We start from the raw sequence: 24,145 nt of genomic DNA, 5'->3' as shown, positions 1-24,145 counted from the left end.
TTCCTGAATGAAACTCCTCAGTGAAAGGTGCCGATCCACCCTTAACAAGCCCACCAGTTATTTACTGTCACATGGACAACAGGGCCATGTTTTTATTCCCATTTTTTAAATAGAGGAAGTGAAAATTAAAACCATTTTTAAAAGCAATTAATTTTGCTGTCACACTCATTTTTTTTTTCCTTCCAGGAAAATAAAATACTGAGAAACTACTAAGAAGTCAACATTGCTGTAGTAGCACATTTAGAACAAAAATGCTTATCACTATGCATTTCCCAAACCCTTGGTAGCTCTGGAATCTTTAGAAAACTTTTTTCTCTAGTACTTAAGATTCTCTACAATCTTGGTCTAACCCATTTGTTTGGATTAAAAATTCTTCAAACTTATTTGTCCTTTTCTCTATCAGTGTCTTTGTTCCTACTCTTCTCTATATGGATAAAGCATCCTTTCCCCACCAATTGCTAAAAGCTGAGATCTTTCCCATCCTTTAAGGCCAATATTCAAATATTCATTTTAAGCTTTTAAAATGTCTCTAGCTAGAAATGATATCTTTTTTTCTCTCTCTAAATTTCTGTATTTATATTTATCTTGGTGTGAAATTAATTTGCAATATACATTGGCAGTAGCAATGGTGAACATGAGCAACAGTTAGCTCATTCATTCACAAACAGTTATTATATATCTAAAGAGCCAAGACCTGGATTCCTGCACTAATTTTGCCACTAATCAATTGTTCTTGGGTAAGTGATTTTACATGTTCAAGTGTAATTATTTACAGACAATTCCTACTCATCTTTATTACTTATAATATTCTTAAAGATAAGGACTTTGTTCAGTACATTTTTTGTACTGAGGCCTGAACCATACTTGCACAGAACAGGGACACACACTGATGATTTTTTTCAATTGATGAATAAATTTTTCTCTATGTTCAGACAAATAGGTTAATTCTGATATTCCCTGAGTAAACAGAATCAAGAAGATAACTGGCATTTTTTCTAGGGGTCATAGCTGCTTATTCCTTGCTTTTTCTATACTTTTCTACTGAGGAGAATAACATTAGTGAGATTGCTCCAGTGTTGTCCCTTCTCTAGCACTGTATGTAAATATTACAGAAATTCATAGGAAAACACCAATGGAGTGATACTTCTTGTTCATTAGGCAGTTAAACATGCTGTGTCTATAATAGCCTGTTCTCCACCTAGTCAAGAACAGTGACTGGTAAATCTCATCTTTATTATATTCAAAATACCAGTCACAATAAATTTTGGAGAATCTTAATTCTTCCAATGAGGAAAGAAAAAAAGAAACAGCTGAGAGGACAGGGAGAGGAACAAAATTTTCATACATTGTTGGAGCATGAGAGAGCAACCTGTTAATATCTATCAAAATCTAGAACCTGCACAGCTGTTGACAAAGCAATTTCACTTCTGGGAATCCAACGTAAGGAAATTCTGGCATGAGTAAGCAAATATATATGTACAATGATGTCTGTTGTAGCATTACTTGAAATAGCAAAGAAATAAACTATATGGACAAAAGGGAGATGATTAAATTATGGTACATCCAACACAATGCGATACAATATATGCTTTAAAATAATATAGATCTGTATATACTTATGTAGAAAAATTTTAATAGATTACATAAAAAAGACAAATTGTAGGCAATACATAGTATAATCTCACTGTTCTAAAAAAAAAAACCAACTATGTGTATTTATATTTATTGGTTTAGATATAAACGTATGCATATATATAAAACTTTTTTCACATAGAAAGAAATTTGGAACGGCATGCATAAAACTTATGAGTGTTTGCCTCTGGGCTTTGGGAAGTGGGTACTGGAATATACTCTTTGCTTAGAAAATCTCTGTTCTGTATTTCTAAAGAGCCATCTCATAGGATTGTTGTGAGAATTAAATAAATTTAATACATGTAAAGTGATTATAAAATTACTGGCTTGTAGTAAGCACTAAATAAATTTTTTAATAAAAACTCTTTAAAAAAATATACACACGTGCCTCATTTTCAATTTAAAAAAAACAAAATAAATGAGACAAAATAAAAGACAACTAAGGCAGTGGTTATCTGGATAAGTACCACAATGGATTTCAATCTCTCCAGGTTATGCGACAGCCTTAAGTCTTTTACTAAACAATTGCTGGGGAAGGAGCAATACTCTGGAAAACAGGTTGCTGGGATCAATCATGCCCCCTGGTGGTTGATTGCTGCCTAGCCAGAAAGTTGGCAAAGCAAAGGAAAGAACCCGTCCACCTTGGCCCTGATGTATCAATATCATATGTTCTGTGGCATCCATTACCTTAACATCGTTAACCCTCAGACACCACTTTTGCTGATGTCAAGTGGCATTGGCAACCCAACAGCCATACTGGTTAAGCCTGTGTTTCTGCTCTCTCTGCTGGATTTGCTTCCTGCTCACATACAAACAGGGTCATTCTTCAGGCCTCAGTCTGAGCATCACCTCCTTTATGCAACCTTTTCTCACTTTCACAGGTGACTAGACCCCAATGCATAAAGTTAGCTACATTTTTTGAGTATATGTGGATATGCTGTATGTGTGGATTTATTTGTGTATTATATATGTGCATATTTTTCAATCAGCCAGTTTCATGGATGTGAGATTTGTATAGTCACACAGGATTCCACACTTAGTAGGGCCCTGTGCTTGGTTTAATTCTCTGCTGTTGTTCTCCTGAAATTAGTAAACGTTTTTTAACAAAGGCCCTGTATTTCATTTCACTGGGCCTCACAAAATAATGTTCTATTTTCAATTAAACTCACAACTCTAAATTTAATATAATAATTATTATTTTAGAGGAGGACACCAAGGTTTAGAGCGATTCAGGAACTCTTTTCAGGGTCTCACAACTGGTGTATTGTAGACAGAGAACCTACCTACTGGCTGTAAGAATTTCTCACGTGCATCAGGGTCACCTGATTGAAAGGCTCATTGAAAGTGCAGATTCCTAGATCACAGTCCAGAACCTACTAAAACATAATTTTTAGAGGAATGGTCTTGGAATCTGTACCTTAAGTAACTCTTCTACTGGCTTAGAGAACAAAGTCTATATTCAATTCATCTCTAATCTTAGAACCTAGCATAGGCCTTCACTCATAGCAGTAACTTAATAAACATTATGCTGATTAAGTATCATTCAGTTACAGATCGACCAAGCATCACTTTTGCAGAAGAGCACCAGTGTTTTTCCATTCAAGTGCTTGAGAGTTTTATACGAGGAAGGCTTTATCAGCAGCTAGAGTTGACACATTTTTGCCCTGCGCTTGTTCCCCATTGAACATTCACATGGATAGAAAGCCTTTAAGTTGGTGCAATCTTTATATTTCAGAACTTTTCTGGCCAAAGAGTCAGAATCACAAATGCATAGTGCTGTCAAATAGTCAGTCTCATAATATTATTGGGAATTTGATTCTTGAAATCAGAATTTAACAAATTAAATACTATGCAGACTTGGAGGTAAGGAAGACACAAAACATCTAGAATGTTCATGACCAGATGGAAGGCTATATAAACATTAAAAAATATTAGAGGTGGAAGGGGGTGAGGAGAGGAGAGGAGGTGGAGAGGAGAGGAGGTGGAGGAGGAGGCTTGGACTCGCGCTGCTGAAGTCCACTCACTCACTGGCCACCTCCTGACAAGTGGAAGGGATCCGCTGTGCACCAAGGAAATCGGAGGAGCCTGGTGACAGCCACCCCTCTTCTGCACTTCTCTGCACTCTCATCTCTCTCGGCCTTGGCCTCTGACATGAAACACAGATGCTGGTTGCAAGTTTTGGAGATCCCTGTTTTTTATGGAACACAGTTCTGTAAAATTTTCATAAGATTCCTTGGCAATAACATACACTTGTGATGGACCCTAGAAATACTGCTATGTTAGGATTGGGTTCTGATTCCGAAGGATTTTCAAGAAAGAGTCCCTCTGCCATCGGTACTGGCACACTGGTCAGCAAGAGAGAAGTAGAGCTAGAGAACAACACAAAGGAAGAAGGGGACCTTCGCAAGTGGAATCGGGAAAGAAACATCGAAGCAGGGAAAGGTGATGGTTTGACTGATGTACAGCAACAGTTTTCAGTGAAAGAAACAAACTTTACAGAGGGAAATTTAAAATTGAAAACTGGTCTTCAGGCTAAGAGAACTAAAAAACCTCCAAGGAACTTAGAGAACTATGTATGTCGACCTGCCATAATAACAACTATCAAGCACCCAAGAAAAGCACTTAAAAATGGGAAGATGACAGATGAAAAGAATGAACATTGTCCTTTAAGTGGTGTCCTCTGATGCACAAACGTTTTCAATTTTGATGAACTCCAATTTGTCTATTTTTTCTTCTATTGCCTGTGCTTTGGTGTCATAGCCAAGATATCACTGGCAAATCTAACATCATGAAGATTTTCCCCTATGTTTTCTTCTAAGGGTTTACAGTTCTGGCTCTTATGTTTAGGTCTTTGAGAGATTTTTCAGGTATCCATCCCACCCTGAACTTGCTCCCTGAGTTCAGAAACTGATTAAGATAGCAAGGCATACTTTGGACATGGGAAACTGTTATAAAAAATGTAATGTATAAGCTATGGATATTGGACTAGCAACTATTATTTTGATTAGGTAATACACTACTATGATTCAGAATTTAAAAGATAAAAAAGGAAACAATAAAACATTGTTACCATCATTACCCTTCTCTCCCCTGAGTACTCAAATCCATTTCGGAATCTCCTTTTAGGCAATCATGTGATAACCCCCTACTAACTATGATAGCTAGTTAAGCAGAACAACAACAACAATTTCTCAACCAAAATGAAGAAAAGTGTTCTGTATATTGAAATTGCCTTACTTGGAAAATAAATAGAAACAAATTGTTTGGAACCAAAATTGGTGCAAAGAAACTTCCAGGAGCGTAACTCCATCAGTGCCTTTGATATCTCCCACAAATATATATATATATATACACAAACAAGCAAATACATGCAAAACCCCCCCATTTAAAAATATAAATGGTACCATACTGTAAAAAAAAAATTAGAAAAACTTTTGACTTGAAAAAAATGCTGATAATAGATATTTTAAATTAATTAAATTATTTTTACATGATTTTCTTTTAAAATGTATAGAAAGAGTATAAAAATATGTCAAATCATGGTGAGATTAAGAATGATTAATTTATTCATATAATTTTGTCTAACTTAAATGGGCTTATTCTTTTTGATTAGAAATAACAAAATCCTTTTTCTGACTTGCAAATTCTTTCTTTCCTTAGCTTAGAATTCCCAGGAATCATTGACTGTTTTCTCTCATTCATCATAAATCAAGCTACTAAATTCTGTTGTCTACCTCTCAGATGCATCTAACCACTGTCCCCTCCTTCCTAATTCTACTATCAATATTTCCACTCTAAACTTTAAAAATAGCTTCCTCTATGGTTTCTCTGCTTCAAGCCTCATTTCTTCAACACATCTTTCACAATACCAACAGAATCATTTTCCTAAAATAAGTATCAGATCATTAACCCTCACTTTTCAAGGCAAGAAGAGTTGAAAAGTAAAAACAAACAAAAAAGTAAAAGTAGCACCTTTGAAATGTTATTTGGAGAGCCCTGATGTTGCATCTTAGCATCTCTACTACTTACTAGCTACAAGGACTTGGGCACTTGAAGCATGAAATGGTAGCACCCTTTCTGAAAAGCCTTCCTTGATTGTTACTTATAGAGACTTAGGCCAGAGCCCTAAATCAGGCCAGCCTCTTGACTCTCATTCCCCAGTCTACACTCCTGCTCTGTGTGGGCTCCAGCCACACCTGAGATGACTTATATCAAGATACACAATCTTATCATGCCTCACTGATGTACATGTATTCCTTTAATCAGATGCCCACTGAAATACTGGTTAAAATTCTACTTTCTCTGCAAAATCTTTTAAATCCAGATTTAGTTATTTCATCCTCCAGACTCCTCTAATTGAATGTTCAAGTCTCTATTATAGCTGTTGCTTAATTCTGTCATCTTTTCACCCTTTGTGGACACATGTGCCTGCTCCATTAGAATGTAAAAGTTCTTAGTGACTCAGAATTAGGTTGTTTATGTTTTGACTAACAAGTGATGGGGTAACCAACTCATCCAGTTTGCTGAGGTTTTTTCCTGGTTTGAGCATCAAAAGACCTCATCCTGAGAAACCCTTTAGGGAAAACCAAGGTATACAGCCTCCTAATGTACAGCACAGTTCAAAACCTACAGAAGGGTTATAAAGTGTCACTGGAATTGTCAAGACCTTTGGTTAGCTTTCATAAATGAATCTCTAAAGATTTTTTTCACTGGGTGGTCCTTAACCTACGATTCTTGGTCGATGTTACTGTGAGGTATTGAATATTATATTTCCTTGGTCATCCTATATTGAGAAAATTTGATTATTTCAAGAGATTAGAACAATCTTAAAATAAAATTAGTATTTTGAATATTAAAATGTTATTCTAGTCAGATGGCTAATCTCAAAAGATAGGAGAAATTGAAATGCTGCTGGGAAGTGTTGAGTAGGAGGGAAGACAAATAAAATAATCCAAGCCTATATTATGTAGTCTCTTCATTAAAATGCTATTGGATTCATTCCTTTGTTTCACACCACTGTGTATAATTATAGTACATAAAACCTCCAGATCTTCCTGCTATTAGGCATTTAAAAATATCCATTCCAGATTTTCAAAACAAGTTTTACATATACAGTAATTATATCACACGCATGTGCAATGCTTAGATTATATTTATCATACCACCTTAAATTTAGACCATCTCTATTAAGGTTGACTTAATCATTTTCATAATGATGCCCTGGGCATTTCCTAATAGGGCAGGAAGTAATCCTATTTGATGGGAGTTCACAGGTGCTAGACAGACACTTGACTTTGCAACATGTTCTAAAAGAGAAATAAGAAAAATAGTTTCAGAACTATTGGACACCTGTCCTGCACACATAACTTTGTTACCTTTTGTTATGGTAACACATCTTGAGGCTCTGCAGAGCACAGCTGGATGCTGCCAGTGTTGGCAAGTCACACGACATGGTGGAACAAACCACGGATTGAGATTCAGAAGACCTAGGTTTCAGTGAAGTTGAGCTCTCTGGTCTCTGACAAGGAGATAATCCTATCCATGTAATTAACTGTGGTGAAAAACTCATAAGAATAATTGTGAAAGTGACTTCCAAGTCATAAAGTTGAGGCACCATAATTGGACATTTTTAATTAGGGGTGCACATCAGAATAACCTGCATGCCTTCCAAAATACAGGTGGGCCCCACTCCAAGGCCAACTGGATCAGAATCTCCTGGGATAGGGATCAGAAATATACTTATTTTTTAAAGGCCCACAGATATTTCTGATTTACTTGCCTTTTTATAAACTATTGGGACAGTACAAGATCATTAGTTTTCTAGAATGATGGACCTGAAATCAAATCCCTTCCAAATCTCTTAATAATGTTGTGACTTTGAAATATACATTAATATGTTGAGCCTCAGTTTCTCTAGTTTGAAAACTGGAGATATAAACACTTCTTTGTGTAGAGATGTAGGTAAAACATCTAGGTCAGATGTCTGATAAGTAACCTAAATACCTGAAGATCATAAGACAAAAGGGAGTGTTGGCGACTGTGGTTAATTGGAGAATGCAAGCCTTAATTAAACATATTTTAAAAAATTACTGTAAAGACTGACCTGGTCACACAAAATGTATCTGCAGGCATGACATTTGGTTTTTACCCCTAACATACTGGCCAGTAAATAACCAATTCTCAAGTACTATATAAAATATAAAATCCTGAACTGTCTGAAAGTATGTTTCTATATGTATGTGTAAGATACTGCTAAATACAGGATTATATATTGATTCAGCAAATATTCAGTGCCCATTATGTACTTGTAAGTCCAGATAGAGATACTAAAAGAACTAATTCAAAGAGTTTACAGCCGAGAGACAGAGAGAGGCAGAAGATAAATTAAAACATGTCCATTACTAACAATACTGATACTACCAAAACTACATTTCCACGTCTTATTTCTTATTAACATTCTACCCAGGTATTTGTGACTGTCTGAATTCTTATATACAGTTTTTAAACATCGCTAATGACTAGAAATATTTGGAATTTTAAGTAATTGTTTTTAGAAACAGAGTATATTTTAACTAGATTGACATGGTAGTTTGTTGTGAAATAAGAAGGCTAATTAATGCTAAGGCTCCTTCCAGTTTTAAGATTCTATAATTAGGAAGCAATAAATCGTGGAATCATCACATAAGAGGAACCACTGACCAAATGACTCAGAGTCATTCTTAGAGCTGGAGCATCTCTTCACATATTTGGGGAAAATTTTCATCATGTGAGATCATCTTGCAACCTAAAATGTACAAAGTCTGGCAGCTTTCTCATTCAGTTAAAATTGGACTGTCCCCTGTCATCATCACAGGTCAGATTTTCCGAACTCAACTAAAGTCTGAGCAAAATAATTTTACAAAGCCTACTGCTAACATTTATTTCAAATCATGACTCCTCCACTTTTTAGATCTGTGACTTAGGCAAGTTAACTGCACTTAAGTTTTCATTTCCTCATCCTTAAAATGGTGATGATCAGAACTGAATAAGACTTGTCATGAGGGTTAAATGAGACAATGTTTGTAAAGCACTTAGCAGAGCCTTGGCATATAGTAATAGTTCATAAATGATGTCTAGCATTTGGATTATCATTTTTACTGTTACACAACTATGGCCATGTTGTCTTAAAGCTCAGGAATCTTTAATGTCTTCATAATTACCCATGCCAGACATTTTTGCAGGAGGCTTCCCTGCTTGCAAATCCTCTCTCACAGGCGGCCATTCAAGATTAGATATAAACTCGGATCTGACTCAGTCCAAAGCTCAAGTGCATTCTACTTCACCCCAACTGTTATGGAGAGGAATAAATCTTGGGAACAAACCTGGCCTTTTCGTTTGTCTCTCCTACATTTGGGGTTTCTGCTAAAGATTTTATTTTTAAGGAAAAGTCTTGCAGATACCAACAAAACACACACACACACACACATACACACACACACACAAAAAATACTCTGATGTGATAAAGGCCAGCTTCATTAGCCTGCCACTGAAGACTCCATGATCTGGTTGGAATTTACTTCTCTAGCCTCCCTTCCCCATTTCTCTCCTTCCCTTTTTGCACAGCCTACTCCAGCCAAAACTGACCAGTTATTCCTCATGCAGGCAGAATCCTTCCCTCTTCATGCGTCAACGCCAGATGTTCAGCCTTTTCCCGAATCTCCAAATTCTACTCCATTTCCAGGCTTGGCAACAAAGTCAGCCCTTCCAGAATTCTCAAAAAAAGTGCTTGGGCTTTAGACTGAGTCAGACCCGAGTTCATATCTGATCTTCATCCCTGACTAGTTGTATATTGGTGGAGTCTTTAAAAATGTCAGCATCTGTGTCTTGCCTATAAATAAAATTCTATACTACAGTGCTGATAGGAGGATCGACTGCACAAACAAGGAACATAGGCACTAACAACATGTCTCAGGGACATCAGTGGTTACTTCCTGCCTGGAATTATGATCATTTCTTCTACTTGCTTATTTACAGAAATGGTACAGAACAACTGGATCACTATGTGGGAAGAACAATTTGAGCTGGATCTCTAGTCTCATTCCTTGCACCAAAATAAATTTTAGATGAATCAAAGTTTTAAATGTAAAAAATGAAACATCAACAACAACAGCAAAAAAATGGAAGAAAAGACAGGTGAGTTTATTGATGAGTTGGAGTGGAGAAGGCCTTTCTAAGCAGGACACAATAATCAAAAGATTGTACAATGAAAAGACTGCTGATTATAGCTAATTAAAAATTTTCAATGTTCCTACAGCAAACAAACCATATAAAAATAAAAATAAAATTATGTTATATAAAACTGAGAAAATAAATTTTCAACCCATATGATGAAAGGTTACCTTTCTTAATTTAAAAAGAGCTTTTATATATAAACAAAAAATGCTGAATACCCCAATTAAAAAAAAAATAGACAAAGTATTTGGTCAGGTAGCAAATAAAAGTATTTGATCAGGTAGCAAATACACATGACTAGTTAAGTGTGAAAAGATGCTCCCTTTTGCTAATAAAAAAATACAAATTAAAGCAAAGAGACAGTTTTTAACCTATTGGAAGGGCAAAACTTAAAAAGGTAGTATGTGATGTTGGTAGTAGTTAGGGCCGCAGGCCTTCTCATGCGCTGTTGTGGGGATGGTTCAACGTAGCAAATTTTGTTAAGATAAATACGGGACATTCCTTTGATTCACTACTCACACTGCTAGAAATTTAGCTAGAAATAAATTCAAGACCTACACAGTAATAAGCTAGCTGCAAAACATTTTGTAATTAAAAAAAGTTAGTTAGTTGTTAATAGATGCCTGATAAATGGAGTCACGATACGTACCAAACACGGACTTCCACGCAGTTATTTAAAAAAGTATGACATTGATGAGGATATTTCTAACAAATATTAAGTGGGAAAAAACTGATTCCGTTTGTATAAATTGAAAATGTGGGGGTAGTGTGGGTTGAGTGTGCATCAATATACATACACAATGTAAATTTTTTTAGAAAAATAATAAGACACTGAGAAGTACCTACTTTTAGGGAGCGGAACTGAGTGGGGAAGGAGGGGACATGTGGAATAAAGGGATATTTTTATTTTATGCGTTTCTCAACCAGTCGAGGGCCTGGATCTAGTAATCATAACTTTGTATACTACATCTAAATTGTATATACATGATAAACATCTCATCTATTGCGGGCGTTTGTTCCCAGTTTGTCAGCTAAGACAACTAGAGAGGCCCAAAGTTTTGAGCACTGGATATAATTTATTAACTGGATTAAGAAATACAATTTGCTATTGTGTAGAAGTTCAAACATTTTTTAAAAAGAAGGGCCTTCACACTGAAAGACTGGAACCACTGGTGACAGAGAGGGATAAAAATAAAACACATATAACTGTGATGGGAACTCCTTATGCTGTTGAAGAGGAATCAGGAAAGGGTAGGTGTGGCTTTAAGAACAATTTGTGATATTTCAACCCCACCCTGACCAGCGATCCGAAAATGTCGCATAATATCTACCTTCACTCATCAGCAGTACTTATTTTTTAGAATGAAAACTGAAAACACTGCTTTACACGGAGGCCATCGTCACCTATCTAATCATGTTTATAAATAAATGAAATCTATATTCTAACAGTGAAAATGCAGCTCTGTGAGCTTATCAGTTGCTCAGATTTGAATGTATTCAAACTTACAAACAGTAGAAGAGTTCTTAAGCCTCATGTCAGCCTAACACCCCACCTGTTAACTGTTCGGGGTTGTTTGCACAATCACACTGGGGAGGAGTAGGGCCTCCTGCTACCACTTACGTCATGTATGTGAAAAAGGTGCTCAGGGGCTCCAGGGAATGATTCCGGAAATACTCAAATTCTCTGCATAGCTTTTTTCTCATCTCCGTGTCAATAATGGAAACAGTAAGAGGATTTGTTTGGTTAGCCAAGAAGTTGCCATAATCAGTGGTCTGGAGATGAATTTTCAGATCTGAAATTAAATGAAACCCCAAATCAGGTTAAATTTTGAACATGCATGAATAACCTTTACAACATTAATTGAAAGTATGGTAACTTTATGACAAATGCATATTTAATTATTATCTTATTAGACCTTAACATAAGGTCTACATATGATTTAGATTTGAACATCAATCTCTAAAGCAATAAAAAATTCATGTTAACACAGTCTAGTACAATATAACAATTTTTAATTACCTGAAAAAATCTAGAATTATTTAGCACAGCTCAAAAGAACATAAAAAACCACCTAGTCCAGAGATTGCAAATTGGTTTTACCTGAGCCAACTTGTCATTTGCAAATAGTGCTAGGAAAACTGTTTGAGGATACTAAGCCTCCATCTCAGCTTGATGGAAAAGAAAAGTTTATTACTAATATTTACCATGGGTATGGTAGGGCAGCCACCAATATCCTTTGACTACAGATGAAGAAGTTGAGTTTCAGCAGGTCTAAATGGGAGTTATATAGTAGTGGAGCTTAAACTAGGAGATGGGTCTCCTTACTCTTGAATTCCAACATCATTTCCATGGGACCATGCTAGATGTCCTTTAAATGGCAATGTTTTTGGTTGCCAGATAATTTAATTGATTTCCAACTTCATTTACTGTCACTTCATCCTGAACAAACCATTTGTTTTCCAACCCTACACTTCTGTTAATACTGATCCCATCTAACTCTATAGAATTGTCCCCCTCCCCTTTTCAGATTGCTCATTATAATGTATCCTTCAACATTAAAATAATAGTTACCAGTGATTGAGCGCTTATTGCGTATCAGGCATTGTATCAAGTGTGTATTATCTCATTTACTACTCATGGCAACCCTATGAGTTAGGAATGATTTTTAGCCCCTTTTACAGATAAGAACCCTGAAGCTCAGAGAGCTTAATAGCTTGCTCAAAATCACGTTGATAAATGGACTCAAAACCAGCCTCGTATCTTAAAAATCTGTAATTTATTGCCAATCAGTTAAATCAGATTTTCAGTTCTGTAAAGCCTTAATTCTGTCTGGCAGAATTATTCAATCTCACGCTGAATTTCAAAGTACTTGGATAATATTTCTAGCACAGCTCCTGTCCCAGGATATTATAAAGTCTTAATATGTTAACTCCAAAAATGCAGTTCTGCTTTCTTAGTTATATCTTTTATCTTTTGGTTCCTTGTGTAGTACTCAACATATAAGTGTTCATAAATATCTGAATATCAAAAATGTCTTTGGCACCATCTAGCACACAACCGGAGACAATATAGCATCCTGGAGCTTACTATATTTTTCATTCAAACATTTATTAAGCATCTGCTATGTGCTGTTACCACAGGAGGCCCAAAATGGACAAGACATATTCCTCATCTTCAAGGAAACTCACAATCTGGTGGAGGTAGAGGCACAACAAACAGATGATGCAAACAACTAAGTTCAGTGATAAAGATAAGAACCTTGATTTATGGGAACATAGAAAATAAGAGCAAGATGCATAGGGATGAGAGTAAAAAACCTAGGAGAGTTTCCAGAAGAAGGTTAAGCCAGAGGTGAGCCTTAAGGTGCTATGTAAGAGTGCAAGGAAGGCATTCCATGAATTAGCATGGGTATGGTGGGTGCAAGAAACTCAAAACAGTTCAGTGTGGTTTGAAGCACTGAATGGGAGAGAAGGAGGGGTAAGAAATGAAGCCAGAGAAATAAGCAGGGGCTATCCCCAGGAAGGCTTGGTGTGACTTCCTTGATCCTGAGGATAACAGGGAGTACCTGTGGGCTATGAACTAATTGCTCTGGAAGCTGGGGGGAGGGTGGATTTGCAGTTAGGCACTCAAGTGGTTCTTGAGTTTCTGAGATTCAGCAGACAGGCATTCTTCCTCAGTGTCTGGAGTAGATCATGCACCAGAAATGCTCTTCATCTGATTGACTGCAGAATTTATTTGCTCAATTACCTATTTAATTAACTTAATTTAAAAAAATCATACTCTTTTGCCATGTCTTCTTTGGCTTTTATTTTGACAGTCAGATTTTTATACAATTTGACAGTTTGCATTCTCAGCACTGAGGAATATTTGCCAACAGAAGTGACACAAATGGTATTTCTTCCAGAACCATGGTATATTGCTCATGTGACATATGTTTCTTTTAAGCAAAATAACTTCCAAACCTTTCAGCTGCCAGTGAGATTCTGAAATTAAATGTCTCAGGTGTTTCAGGGCTTCCCTGGTGGCGCAGTGGTTAAGAATCCGCCTGCCAATGCAGGGGACACGGGTTCAATCCCTCGTCCAGGAAGATCCCACGTGCTGCAGAGCAACTAAGCCCGTGTGCCACAACTACTGAGCCTGCGCTCTAGAGCCCGAGAGCCACAACTACTCAGCCCGCGTGCCACAACTACTGAAGCCCGCGTGCCTAGAGCCCGTGCTCCACAACAGAGTAGCCCCCACTCCCTGCAACTAGAGAAAGCCCGCGCGCAGCAATGAAGACCCAATGCAGCCAAAAATAAATAAGTAAAATAAATAAATTTATTAAAAAAAAAATGTCTCAAGTGTTTCAGACCCTGTAAGCAATCTTGTAATACTGTGCTTGGTGGAGAGACAGTTGAGATAGAAGGAGCCCTGTCTCATCAGCCCCAAGATGATCCAAGGGACACTTGCAATCAGATCCTAAGAAAATCTTAAGACCTGAAATATTTGCTGAGATAATATCATTATCTGTCAGTAATGACAATAATGCTTATAGTTTTATAGTTTTTAAAATAGGATCACATATTTTTCCTCGGATTTCCCTAAATGCTTATCTAAATAGGTATGTGATGAATAGAGCTTTGTGGTCAAATACATTTGGAATAAACAGGCTTCTTAACTTCAGGAACTGAAAGCCTTTAATACATTAATTTGAATGATTTCTTTGGAAAGAGTATGGTACAGAACCTCCCAAGCCACCAGAAATCAACGGAGCCACCCACAGAGCACACTTTGGAAAATTACACTCTTTTTTAATCCAGAGTAGTGTGTCAAGTGGCATTTTTTCTTTTTTTATTCAAATGAGGAACTGTGAGATCACTACCAACTAAATCAATTTTATAGGTCCCAGATGTAATAACATAAAGGGAACAGATTGAGCTATTATAACAAATATCTGAGTATATCACCCAGAGTAGTATATATGCAATGTGCCCGCATGTGTGTACACAGGGTCATAAAGTAAAAATGCATCTTCTGTGTGTTGCAGTCACTGGGTTCAGGGAATTATCTGAGATCTCTTGGCCAGTGAGGCAGGACAACTATCTGGTTGTTATCTCTTCTTTATTAATTTGTTGGATAGATCTTTTTTTTTTTTCTGTGCAGCTTCCTGTTGATACTCTATAAAAATGAATGTCCAGACCTTTCACACTCCAGGTAGGTTATGCCAAGGAAGCACCTTCAGAGGTACCTGTGAAGGGTGCTATCTTTGAGCAGCCCCCTGCCTCTTCACCACACTCTGCCGGCGCTGAACTTATGAAAGTTATTTGACCTTTCTGAGCTCAGTTTCCTCATCTACAAAATAGGTATAGAAACTATGCTTTTGAGTTGTTGTGGGGATTTAAAAAGATGATGTAGGTGAAGAGCCTTTTTTTTCCTCACTTGTACCCATCTACTTCCAAAGTAATTTGATTTAGTTGGCTAAGACTTCGATTTTTATTCTCTAAACCAGAATTTTCTTAAATAATATATTGGAATCTACCATCATATAATTACTCAGATTTTAATAAATATATCAGGATCTATAAAACCAGACGCTTCTTCCTCCGTTTTTGCTAATGTACTGCCATTCTCATGGTGATAAAACTTCAAGTCCTCTTTGATGCTTTATTAACTCCAAATCCCCTGCATTGTTCCTTAATATCTTCCTGGATTTCCTCTCCTTATATCCCCCATTTAGAATGATCATATCATAAACCTAGAATCTCTTAATAGATTCTCCCAGGCTTGTTTCTCTTCATGTACTCCATGCCTCAAAAAATATTTCCTAAGAAATATTTTGATCTTATAATGATCCTATAAGTAGCTTGGAACTACTGAGTTTTAGGCAGATTAAAAGCAACTTGCATAATATTGGCAGAGTATTTTACCACTGACAATGATTTTAATATACATTATCTCTCAACCTTAACAATAATCCCCATTTCATAGATGAAGAAACCGATGCTCAGAGAAATAACTTGTTCATGTTTTCTATGCTTACAAGTATTTGACTGAAGATTCAAACGTACCTCCTCATCCAATATTTTGAAGCTCCATAATTAGACTTTCAAGGGCCTTCAAAAAATTTCCCAACCTAAATTAAATTCTTGCCTTATTCTCCAAGTATGTTAGTATTGCAGCCAAACTATTTTACTCCTCACCCATATGCTTTTATTGTTTTCTATCTATAGTTCACTAATTCTCCCCAAGAACCTAAAATGTCTTGCCATATCAACTCCCCTCCACCCACCTCCTATTCCATATCTCACTGGCATTTTCCCAACCTACTGTCTTTCAAGATTTGGTTCACTTTCAAATATATTTTCTATCTATAGGTTTAAACTCTTCTTATATTTTTAATCATTTTGTTTATTTATAGAATGAATATTTCCAAAACAAACCAGTGCTTTTGAAGGCGAACAGAATCAGCTACTTAGAATCATACACCAAACACCATTAACCATAACCAAGAAGTGGAAGGATTATTTTAGGAATTCAAAAGTCCAGCAGAAGAGGGTAAATTAATTCTTGTTGTATATACACTGAAGTTCAGGGGGTGTTCTTATGACTTCCCAGGAATTCTTATGGTTTACAGTTTACAAAACATCTTCAGAAATTTCTAATTCCCCTGGTAACTGGGAGTTAGGCCAGGGAGATACCATCTAAGTATCAGATAAGAAAGCACCATGACTAAAAGTTAAGCAGCTGACTTAACATCCCAGAGCCAGAAAGCAGAAGAGCCAGGACTTTAACTCAAACATGCAGACATTTCTAATGTGTATTTTCAGATTCTTACTACGTGCAAAACATAGCCTTGGGCTAGAGAAGCTAGGAGACAAAAAAGTATAAGGTGTGGTTTCTACCCTTATAAAAAAAGTCTTTTTTTAAAAAAATTCAGTTTTATTGAAGTATAACCAACAAATAAAATGGTAAGACATTTAAAGTGTACATTGTGGTGATTTGATATACATTTACATTGTGAAAGGATTCTCCCACCTAGTTAATTAACACCTCTATCACCAGACATATTTATAGTTTCTGCCCTTAAGGCTTAAATTTAGGAGGGGATAGATTCATTTATTCATTCAGGAGGTAAGCCCTTAACTGATAATTCAGGGGACTAGATAGATAAACGAGACAAATGTCCTGCCCCAGGGTGACATACTTACGCAAATATCACAGATGCTACACAGAATTAGGTCCATTACAAGGTACAATATAGCACAAAATTGAGATTAGTCAATTCTGTCCCAATAGGGATACAGTAGAAAAGGTTTTATAGAGAAATTGACTCTGAAGTGGAGACTTTAAAGAGGAATGGGTGTTCTCCAGGCAAGCAAGATGGAGAATGGAATTTGTGGCTGAAGGAATAACTGTAGAAGGGCAGAAGGGTTCTGAGGAAATGCTTACCAGGTAGAGATAGGACAGACTGCTCCAGCTTTTAAACTGAGTGAAGTTTATCCTGCCTGATGAAAGTATTTTTGAACAGAAAAGTGATGGTATTGTATATGCATTTTTAATACAAGGCAGAGAAAATAAGTACTATAATTAGAGGTACTCATTAATTAGAGGTACTTATTAAATAATGTCTAAAGGAGCTTGGTGAAAGCCCTTTGAAATAAGAGTCTTCCTTCTATATGAAGTTTTTAATTTAAAAATAGGTAGCAGGGGGCTTCCCTGGTGGCACAGTGGTTGAGAGTCTGCCTGCCAATGCGGGGGACGTGGGTTTGAGCCCTGGTCTGGGAAGATCCCACATGCCGTGGCGCGACTAGGCCCGTGAGCCACAATTGCTGAGCCTGCGCGTCTGGAGCCTGTGCTCCGCAACAAGAGAGGCCGCGATAGTGAGAGGCCTGCGCACCGCGATGAAGAGTGGCCCCCGCTTGCCGCAACTAGAGAAAGCCCTCGCACAGAAACAAAGACCCAACACAGCCATAAATAAATAAAATTTAAAAAAAAATAGGTAGCAGGTATAAATACAGGTAAACAATGAAAGGTCTCCTACTTGTCACCTACCTATCCACCACCCCCACCACTCACTACTAGCCCCAGTAAATTACTAGTTTTAGTTTCATTTGAATCCTTTCACAGTTTCTTTGTATGGAGACAATCATATAGAAAATATATTTTAAATGTATCTGCCTTTTTCAGTAAACAGTATCCGTATGCTACACAGTTCTTCCCCTTGCTTTCCTCATTTAATACATCTCAGCTATCTTTCCATATCAGTCCTCTTAGAGTGTGTGTGTGTCCTCATGCTTTTTTCTTTTCTTTCTTTCTTTTTTTTTTCTTTTCTTTCTTTCTTTTTGTAGTCAAAGAATATCCCATTACGTGACTATTCCATAATTTATCTAACCAGTTCCCTGTCAATGGACATTTGATTTGTTTTTCATTTTCTGCTATTCCCAACAATGCTACATGAAGTATCAGGTCAAGTGTACATGCATTTGGAATTTTGAGGCCCAATTGCTCTCATTAAGGGGTTCTTATTTTTTCAATATTTTTATTCTCTAGAGTTGGAGCCCTTCTAGGGCAGGGACTATTTCTTTTCCATCTTTACTTCCTCAGCTCTAATGAGAAAGTGCTTAATGTATGAATTAATTCCCATGTGAAGGCACAGTTGGAAAGTAATGAAGGACATGTCCCTTGAAAAGGAAGTAAATTGTTCATGAGCTATAATCACCTCCTCTCATCCCCTTCCCATAAATGATGGCAAAGAGGATGAGGTAAAGGCTGGGCCCAGAGCGCTCTTACCACACCCTGAGAGCCAGAGATCACTTTCACCATATATTTTAGAAAAGGCTATTTCTTACTAAATTCTAAAGCTCTGAAGTATTCATTTTACCACTTTGTCCTTTTTTTGAAGAGGAAAGAATACTTACAAAAGTCTTGTTTGTAATTAAAAAAAAAAATCTGATAAAAATAGCAGTGTTGCCATGAAAAGACATGGAGGGGCTTCAAATGTATGTTACTAAGTGAAAGAAGCCAGTCTGGAAAGGCTACATACTTACTGTATGATTCCAATTATGTGACATTCTGGAAAAGGCCAAACTAGGGAAGCAGTAAAGTGTTCAATGGTTGCTGGGCTGGGGGTCAGGGAGGCGGAGAATAGAGGAATTTTAGGGCAGTGAAAATGCTCTGTATAATACAATAGTGGTGGATACACGTTATACATTTGTCCAAACCCATAGAATGTACAACACCAAGAGTGACTGAAATGTCAACTCTGGACTCTGGGTGATTACCATGTATCAGTGTAGGTTCACTGATTATAACAAATGCACCACTCAGGTGCGGGATGTTGATAAGGGGGAGGCTATGCATGTGTGGGAGTAGTGGTTATATAGGAAATCTCTGTCTTTCCTCCTTAATTTTTTTGTGAACCTACAACTGCTCTAAAAGAAGTTTTAATTAAAAAAATTAGCAGTGTTAATTTTTCTAAAGACTATTTTATGTCTCTTTAACATTATTACTTTGGTTCAAGTTAATTTTAAAGAACTTGTTTTAAAAGTTACCTTTTAAGAATTTTCTATGTGAATATAGCCTCCAAGCAGTACCAGAGACACAGGCCATGTGAACTGGCTTCCTCTCCTGTCCCCTGGAAGGACTGAGTCACAGAGGGTCCTAGTGACTTGTTCGGGTCACTGTTAGTCAGGATCAGGCCTTGGAGTGGATGAGTATTTCTGACCACACTCACACAATCATAAATACTAGGATTTTTCAAAGCTTTTCTGGACAATTTTCATATTTCTCTCTTCCAAATTTACCTGAAACCTTATATGTTCCTGGTAAGTGGTTCTAAAACAACTTGTTGGTATCAGGACACTTTTCTTTTAAAGACTAGAGGACTTCAAAAGACTAAAGGCAAATATAAGCTTTGCCAAGTTAGCTTTCCTTTACAGAAAATGCCTGCTTCAACACATAGTACTATCCTGACACTGTTTTACCTACTCTTCTTTACCCATAATTTGTATGGTGCATATTATGTGAGAAAGTAAACAAATCTTAAAATCCTTAACTTCTGTCCCAATGAGTGTCCTTGAGTTCTTCTCTTCATGTCTTAAGCCAGCCCAGAAGGTGGCTGGGTTTCTCTCAGTACATTCACAGATGCAACAGTTGCACTGCTTTTCACAAGTGATTTATTTTTTATTTTTTATTTTTTTAAAAATTTTATTTATTTATGTATATATGTATGTATGCATGTATGTATGTATTGGCTGTGTCGGGTCTTCCTTGCTGCACGCGGGCTTTCTCTAGTTGCGGCGAGCGGGGGCTACTCTTCGTTGTGGTGCGCAGGCTTCTCATTGCGGCGGCTTCTTTTGCTGCGGAGCACTGGCTCTAGGTGCGCAGGCTTCAGTAGTTGTGGCTCGTGGGCTCTAGAGCGCAGGCTCAGTAGTTGTGGCGCACGGGCTTAGTTGCTCTGTGGCATGTGGGATCTTCCCGGACCAGGGCTCGAACCCGTGTCTCCTGCATTGGCAGGCGGATTCTTAACCACTGCGCCATCAGGGAAGCCCCACAAGTGATTTATTTCCCAACATCTTATAAAATAAACAGGCAGGGCAGACATTATTTTCTATATCAAAATGGAGCTGAGAGCAACATGGACCTATTCATGTATCTTCCATTCATGCTCAGGAGGCAGACATTTTAGTGGAAAAGCAGATGCAGATGTCTGCATACCCCACCCCTGACAAGGTGGTTAGATTAGTCACAGCCACTCTAAGTCTCAGAGTCCTCAACTGTTAACTGAGGACATGAAACCCTTACTTTATTTAGATTGATTTTCTCATGCATCATTATAACCTATAGTTTGATGGCTCATATTTGATATTCCTAGGAGTCTCCAACAGATTGGCAACAGATTCAAACACAGTTGTAAAACGAATGGTTGAAAAAAAATATATATTAATGGGAGGAAAGAAAGGTAGAAACCATGAGATACAATGACAATAAAGCAATGGTGTATATAAGAGGGTTTCTTACTCGGGGTGCAGGATGACTTCAGGTGGTCCATGACCGCCTGATGTTATATGGAAAATTCTGTATGTATGCACCTGTGTGTATTTTTCTAAGAAGTTCATTCTTCGGGTCTTCAAAAGGGTCTGAAACCTTTCCTTCTCCCCCAAAGTGAAGCTGAGGGTGGTTTCTCTCTGAATTCTTTAGTGAGTTGGCTAAACCTTGCTTTGTATCATGAAGACATTTCATGTATTGTTTATGTTTAAATTTGCATTCCTCAGCCCATTTAAAAGCTTGACTGAAAACTATTGAGAATTCATTCAAATGGCTTCTCTCAGAAGCATTCATTATGCTCTGTGTTCACTAATTTTTTCTACCTTAATTTATGCTGATTTTATATATATGATTAACATTCTCCGGACACCAAACTCCTAATTAAATATGCTGAGGTGATTTAGGATTTGGGATTATATTGTAATTATTTGTAGCCAACAGAATTAGTTATCACCTACAAGATTTGTCTAGCTGTTTCCATTGCTAATGAAAGGAGAGGGTCTCCCTCAACTTGGGCAGTTCTGCCTTAACTCTGACTCTAACTGGTCAGAACCATAAAGTGACCTCAGGACCATCAGCCCTACTTGAGAAGCCTGCAAAGTCACCTCCGAGTTTTTGTTTTATTTTGCCTTCTAATACTCTTCCTGGCAGTCTTGATCCTTATTGCTTTCTTGTTTTTTCTAGAATAGTCTAGAAGTTTTAAAGCACCCTATTATTGACATTATTATATTAATTTTATAAGCATGTTTCAAAGTAAACAAATGTAGTGTTTTTAATAATAAAAATACTATATATTTAAATGTGAAATCTTTGGTAAGCCTTTGAAAATACTGTAGCTTAAAGATAATTTCCAGGGACTTTCCTGGTATTCCAGTGGTTGAGAATCCATCTTGCAATGCAGGGGACGCTTGTTCAATCCCTGGTTGGGGAACTAAGGTCCCACATGCAGCGGGGCAACTAAGCCTTTGTGCTGCAACTACTGAGCCCATGTGCTCTGGAGTCTGTGCACCACAACTAGAGAGAAACCCACGTACCGCAACTAAGACCCCACACAACCAAAAAAATAATAAATAAATAAATATTTAAAATAAATAAATTTTTTTTTAAGAAAAAGATAATTTCCAGAGAGGAGAGGGAAATGGGGAGAAGGGTATGAAGTGTTGATTATACAAGATGAATAAGTTCTAGAGATCTACTGTAGAGCATAGAGCCTATAGTTTACACACACACACACACACACACACACACACACACACACACATAGTAATAACACAGGGCAGGAGGAAACCTTTGGAGGTGATGGATGGGTTTATGGCATAGATTGTGGTGATTTCCCAGGTGTATACCTATCTCTAAACTCATCAAGTTGTATACATTAAATATGCACAGCTTTTTGCATGTCAATCATAAAGTGGTTAAAAAAAAGAGATAATTTCCATTTGTAGAGTGCTTCACAGTTCTTAACACATTCTCTCATGTACTGCCTTATTTATTTCTCCAAACAACTCAGCAAAGCAGGCGTTACCATCAAGTTTTACAAATAAGGAATCAGGCTCAGAGGCTTTCAGCCCAAAGTCACCTACCTATTCTTGGCAGAGGTCAAAGTCAGGACTTTTGAATCTAGGATGGCCTCACCACATACCATGTCTCTTGATTTTTTTTCTTAAGCTCCATTAAAGACAAACCTCAAATATACATACTCTCGTGTTAATAGATACTGGTAAGTAGAATAGAATAAAATTCTCTAGACCAAGGTTTAGGGTATTTTTTTTTTTTTTGGCCATGGATCCCTGGACATTTTGGTGATATCCTTCTCCAAATAATATTTATAAATATGTAGAACGAGGGACTTCCCTGGTGGTGCAGTGGCTGGGAATCTGCCTGCCAATGTAGGTAACATGGGTTTGAGCCCTTGTCCGGGATGATCCCACATGCCGTGGAGCAACTAAGCCCGTGAGCCACAACTACTGAGCCCACGTGCCACAACTACTGAAGCCCATGCGCCTAGAGCCGGGGCTCTGCAACAAGAGAAGCCACCACAATAAGAAGCCCGCGCACAGCACCCAAGAGTAGCCCCCACTCGCCGCAGCTAGAGGAAGCCTACACGCAGCAACGAAGACCCAAGGCAGCCAAAAATAAGTAAGTAAGTAAATAAATAAATAAGTAGAACGAAAATACATAGTATTACAAAGGAAACCAAATATTTTAAAATATAGCTATTATTTTAAAATGTGTAATAACGTGATTCTTTATTAAGACATTAAATATCAAGGATGAATGCAATATCTAGTATAATTTTGAAATAGTGAAAACATAAATGATATCTCAATGTATCTGCAAGAACTGTATGAGGATATGAAAACACTGAATTTCTGTTGGTGACAAAGTACTAACCGCCGTGATTTGTTGCCTACATTCATAATGAAAGGAAATACTACATTTTACTTAGAGAATACTGAAAATAGAGATGTAATTTTTTTTTCCTCGTCCAAGTTCATGGACCCCTGAAGTCTGGACCCTGGGCCTAAGAACCCGCCCTGGACTCCCAGGTCCCTGGTCTGTGCTTCCAGTGGGCAGCATCAATCCCTTTTTTCCTTTTTAAAGGGCGAGAAGAGCGGCGCTTACCCTCCAGGGTCTCACACTGGACCAGGTTGATGTAGTCCTGCTGGGTCAGGAGGCCAGCTTTGCATCCTCGCACCAGGCCCTCCAGGTAGCCATGGTCCGCGTTGAAGTACAGCTCGGCGCCCTCAAGCATGGGGGAAGCGGTCGCGGCCGAGAGAGGCTGAAACAGCTCTGCGTCCCGGGCAGACCCCGAGGACGTGCACCGGTCTGGAAAGAGTGCTAGCAGTTCTCCGGAGTTACCGGGAAGCGATCTCTCAGCTGATAGTCGGGGTTTCGTGACTAGTTTCCTCCGCTTTCAGTGGCTTTCAACATAGCCTGCCCAGCCCTGTTTTTACATCAACAGTGAATCAGCTAGATAACCCGAGTGCACCCGGGAGCAAACCCTTGCTGGGAGAGGAGGGTCATGAGAAGGGGGGGTCAGGGCTCTTTCCCTTCGAGAGCAACTGGCCCCTTCCCCGCTTTGCTATTGGAACCCTTGCTACAGCAGAATGTTGTGTAAACATTCCTTCCCCATCTGAGCTTCTGAGCTTTCAATTGTAAATTACATTTGTCCTAAGTGTCCTGAGGACTATCAATAAGAAGAAAGAGAGGGCTTTTTTTTTTTTTTAATTAACTTATATGTAAATAGAGCAAACGTGAGCAGGCAGTTTGGAG

The 24,145-nt window shown here is 37.7% G+C and overlaps 1 protein-coding gene across 1 annotated transcript in view; it reads right to left on the bottom strand.

Annotated features, from left to right (window-relative positions):
- Positions 1-23,753, bottom strand: part of ATP6V0D2 (ATPase H+ transporting V0 subunit d2) — a 46,236-nt gene extending 22,483 nt beyond the window's left edge. The window contains exons 1-2 of the mRNA XM_061171555.1: positions 23,495-23,753; positions 11,465-11,636 (exon numbers count right to left, since the gene is read on the bottom strand). Of these exons, the coding sequence (XP_061027538.1) occupies positions 11,465-11,636; positions 23,495-23,624 (302 nt within the window). The 5' untranslated portion in view covers positions 23,625-23,753. The remainder of the gene's footprint in view (positions 1-11,464; positions 11,637-23,494) is intronic.
- Between the last annotated feature and the right edge of the window lie 392 nt (positions 23,754-24,145).

This window comes from Eubalaena glacialis, chromosome 17, assembly GCF_028564815.1.
Source record: "Eubalaena glacialis isolate mEubGla1 chromosome 17, mEubGla1.1.hap2.+ XY, whole genome shotgun sequence".
NCBI classification, from domain to species: domain Eukaryota; kingdom Metazoa; phylum Chordata; class Mammalia; order Artiodactyla; family Balaenidae; genus Eubalaena; species Eubalaena glacialis.
Note: the sequence above shows the minus strand (reverse complement) of the source record. Positions and strands in the feature narration are given on the sequence as shown.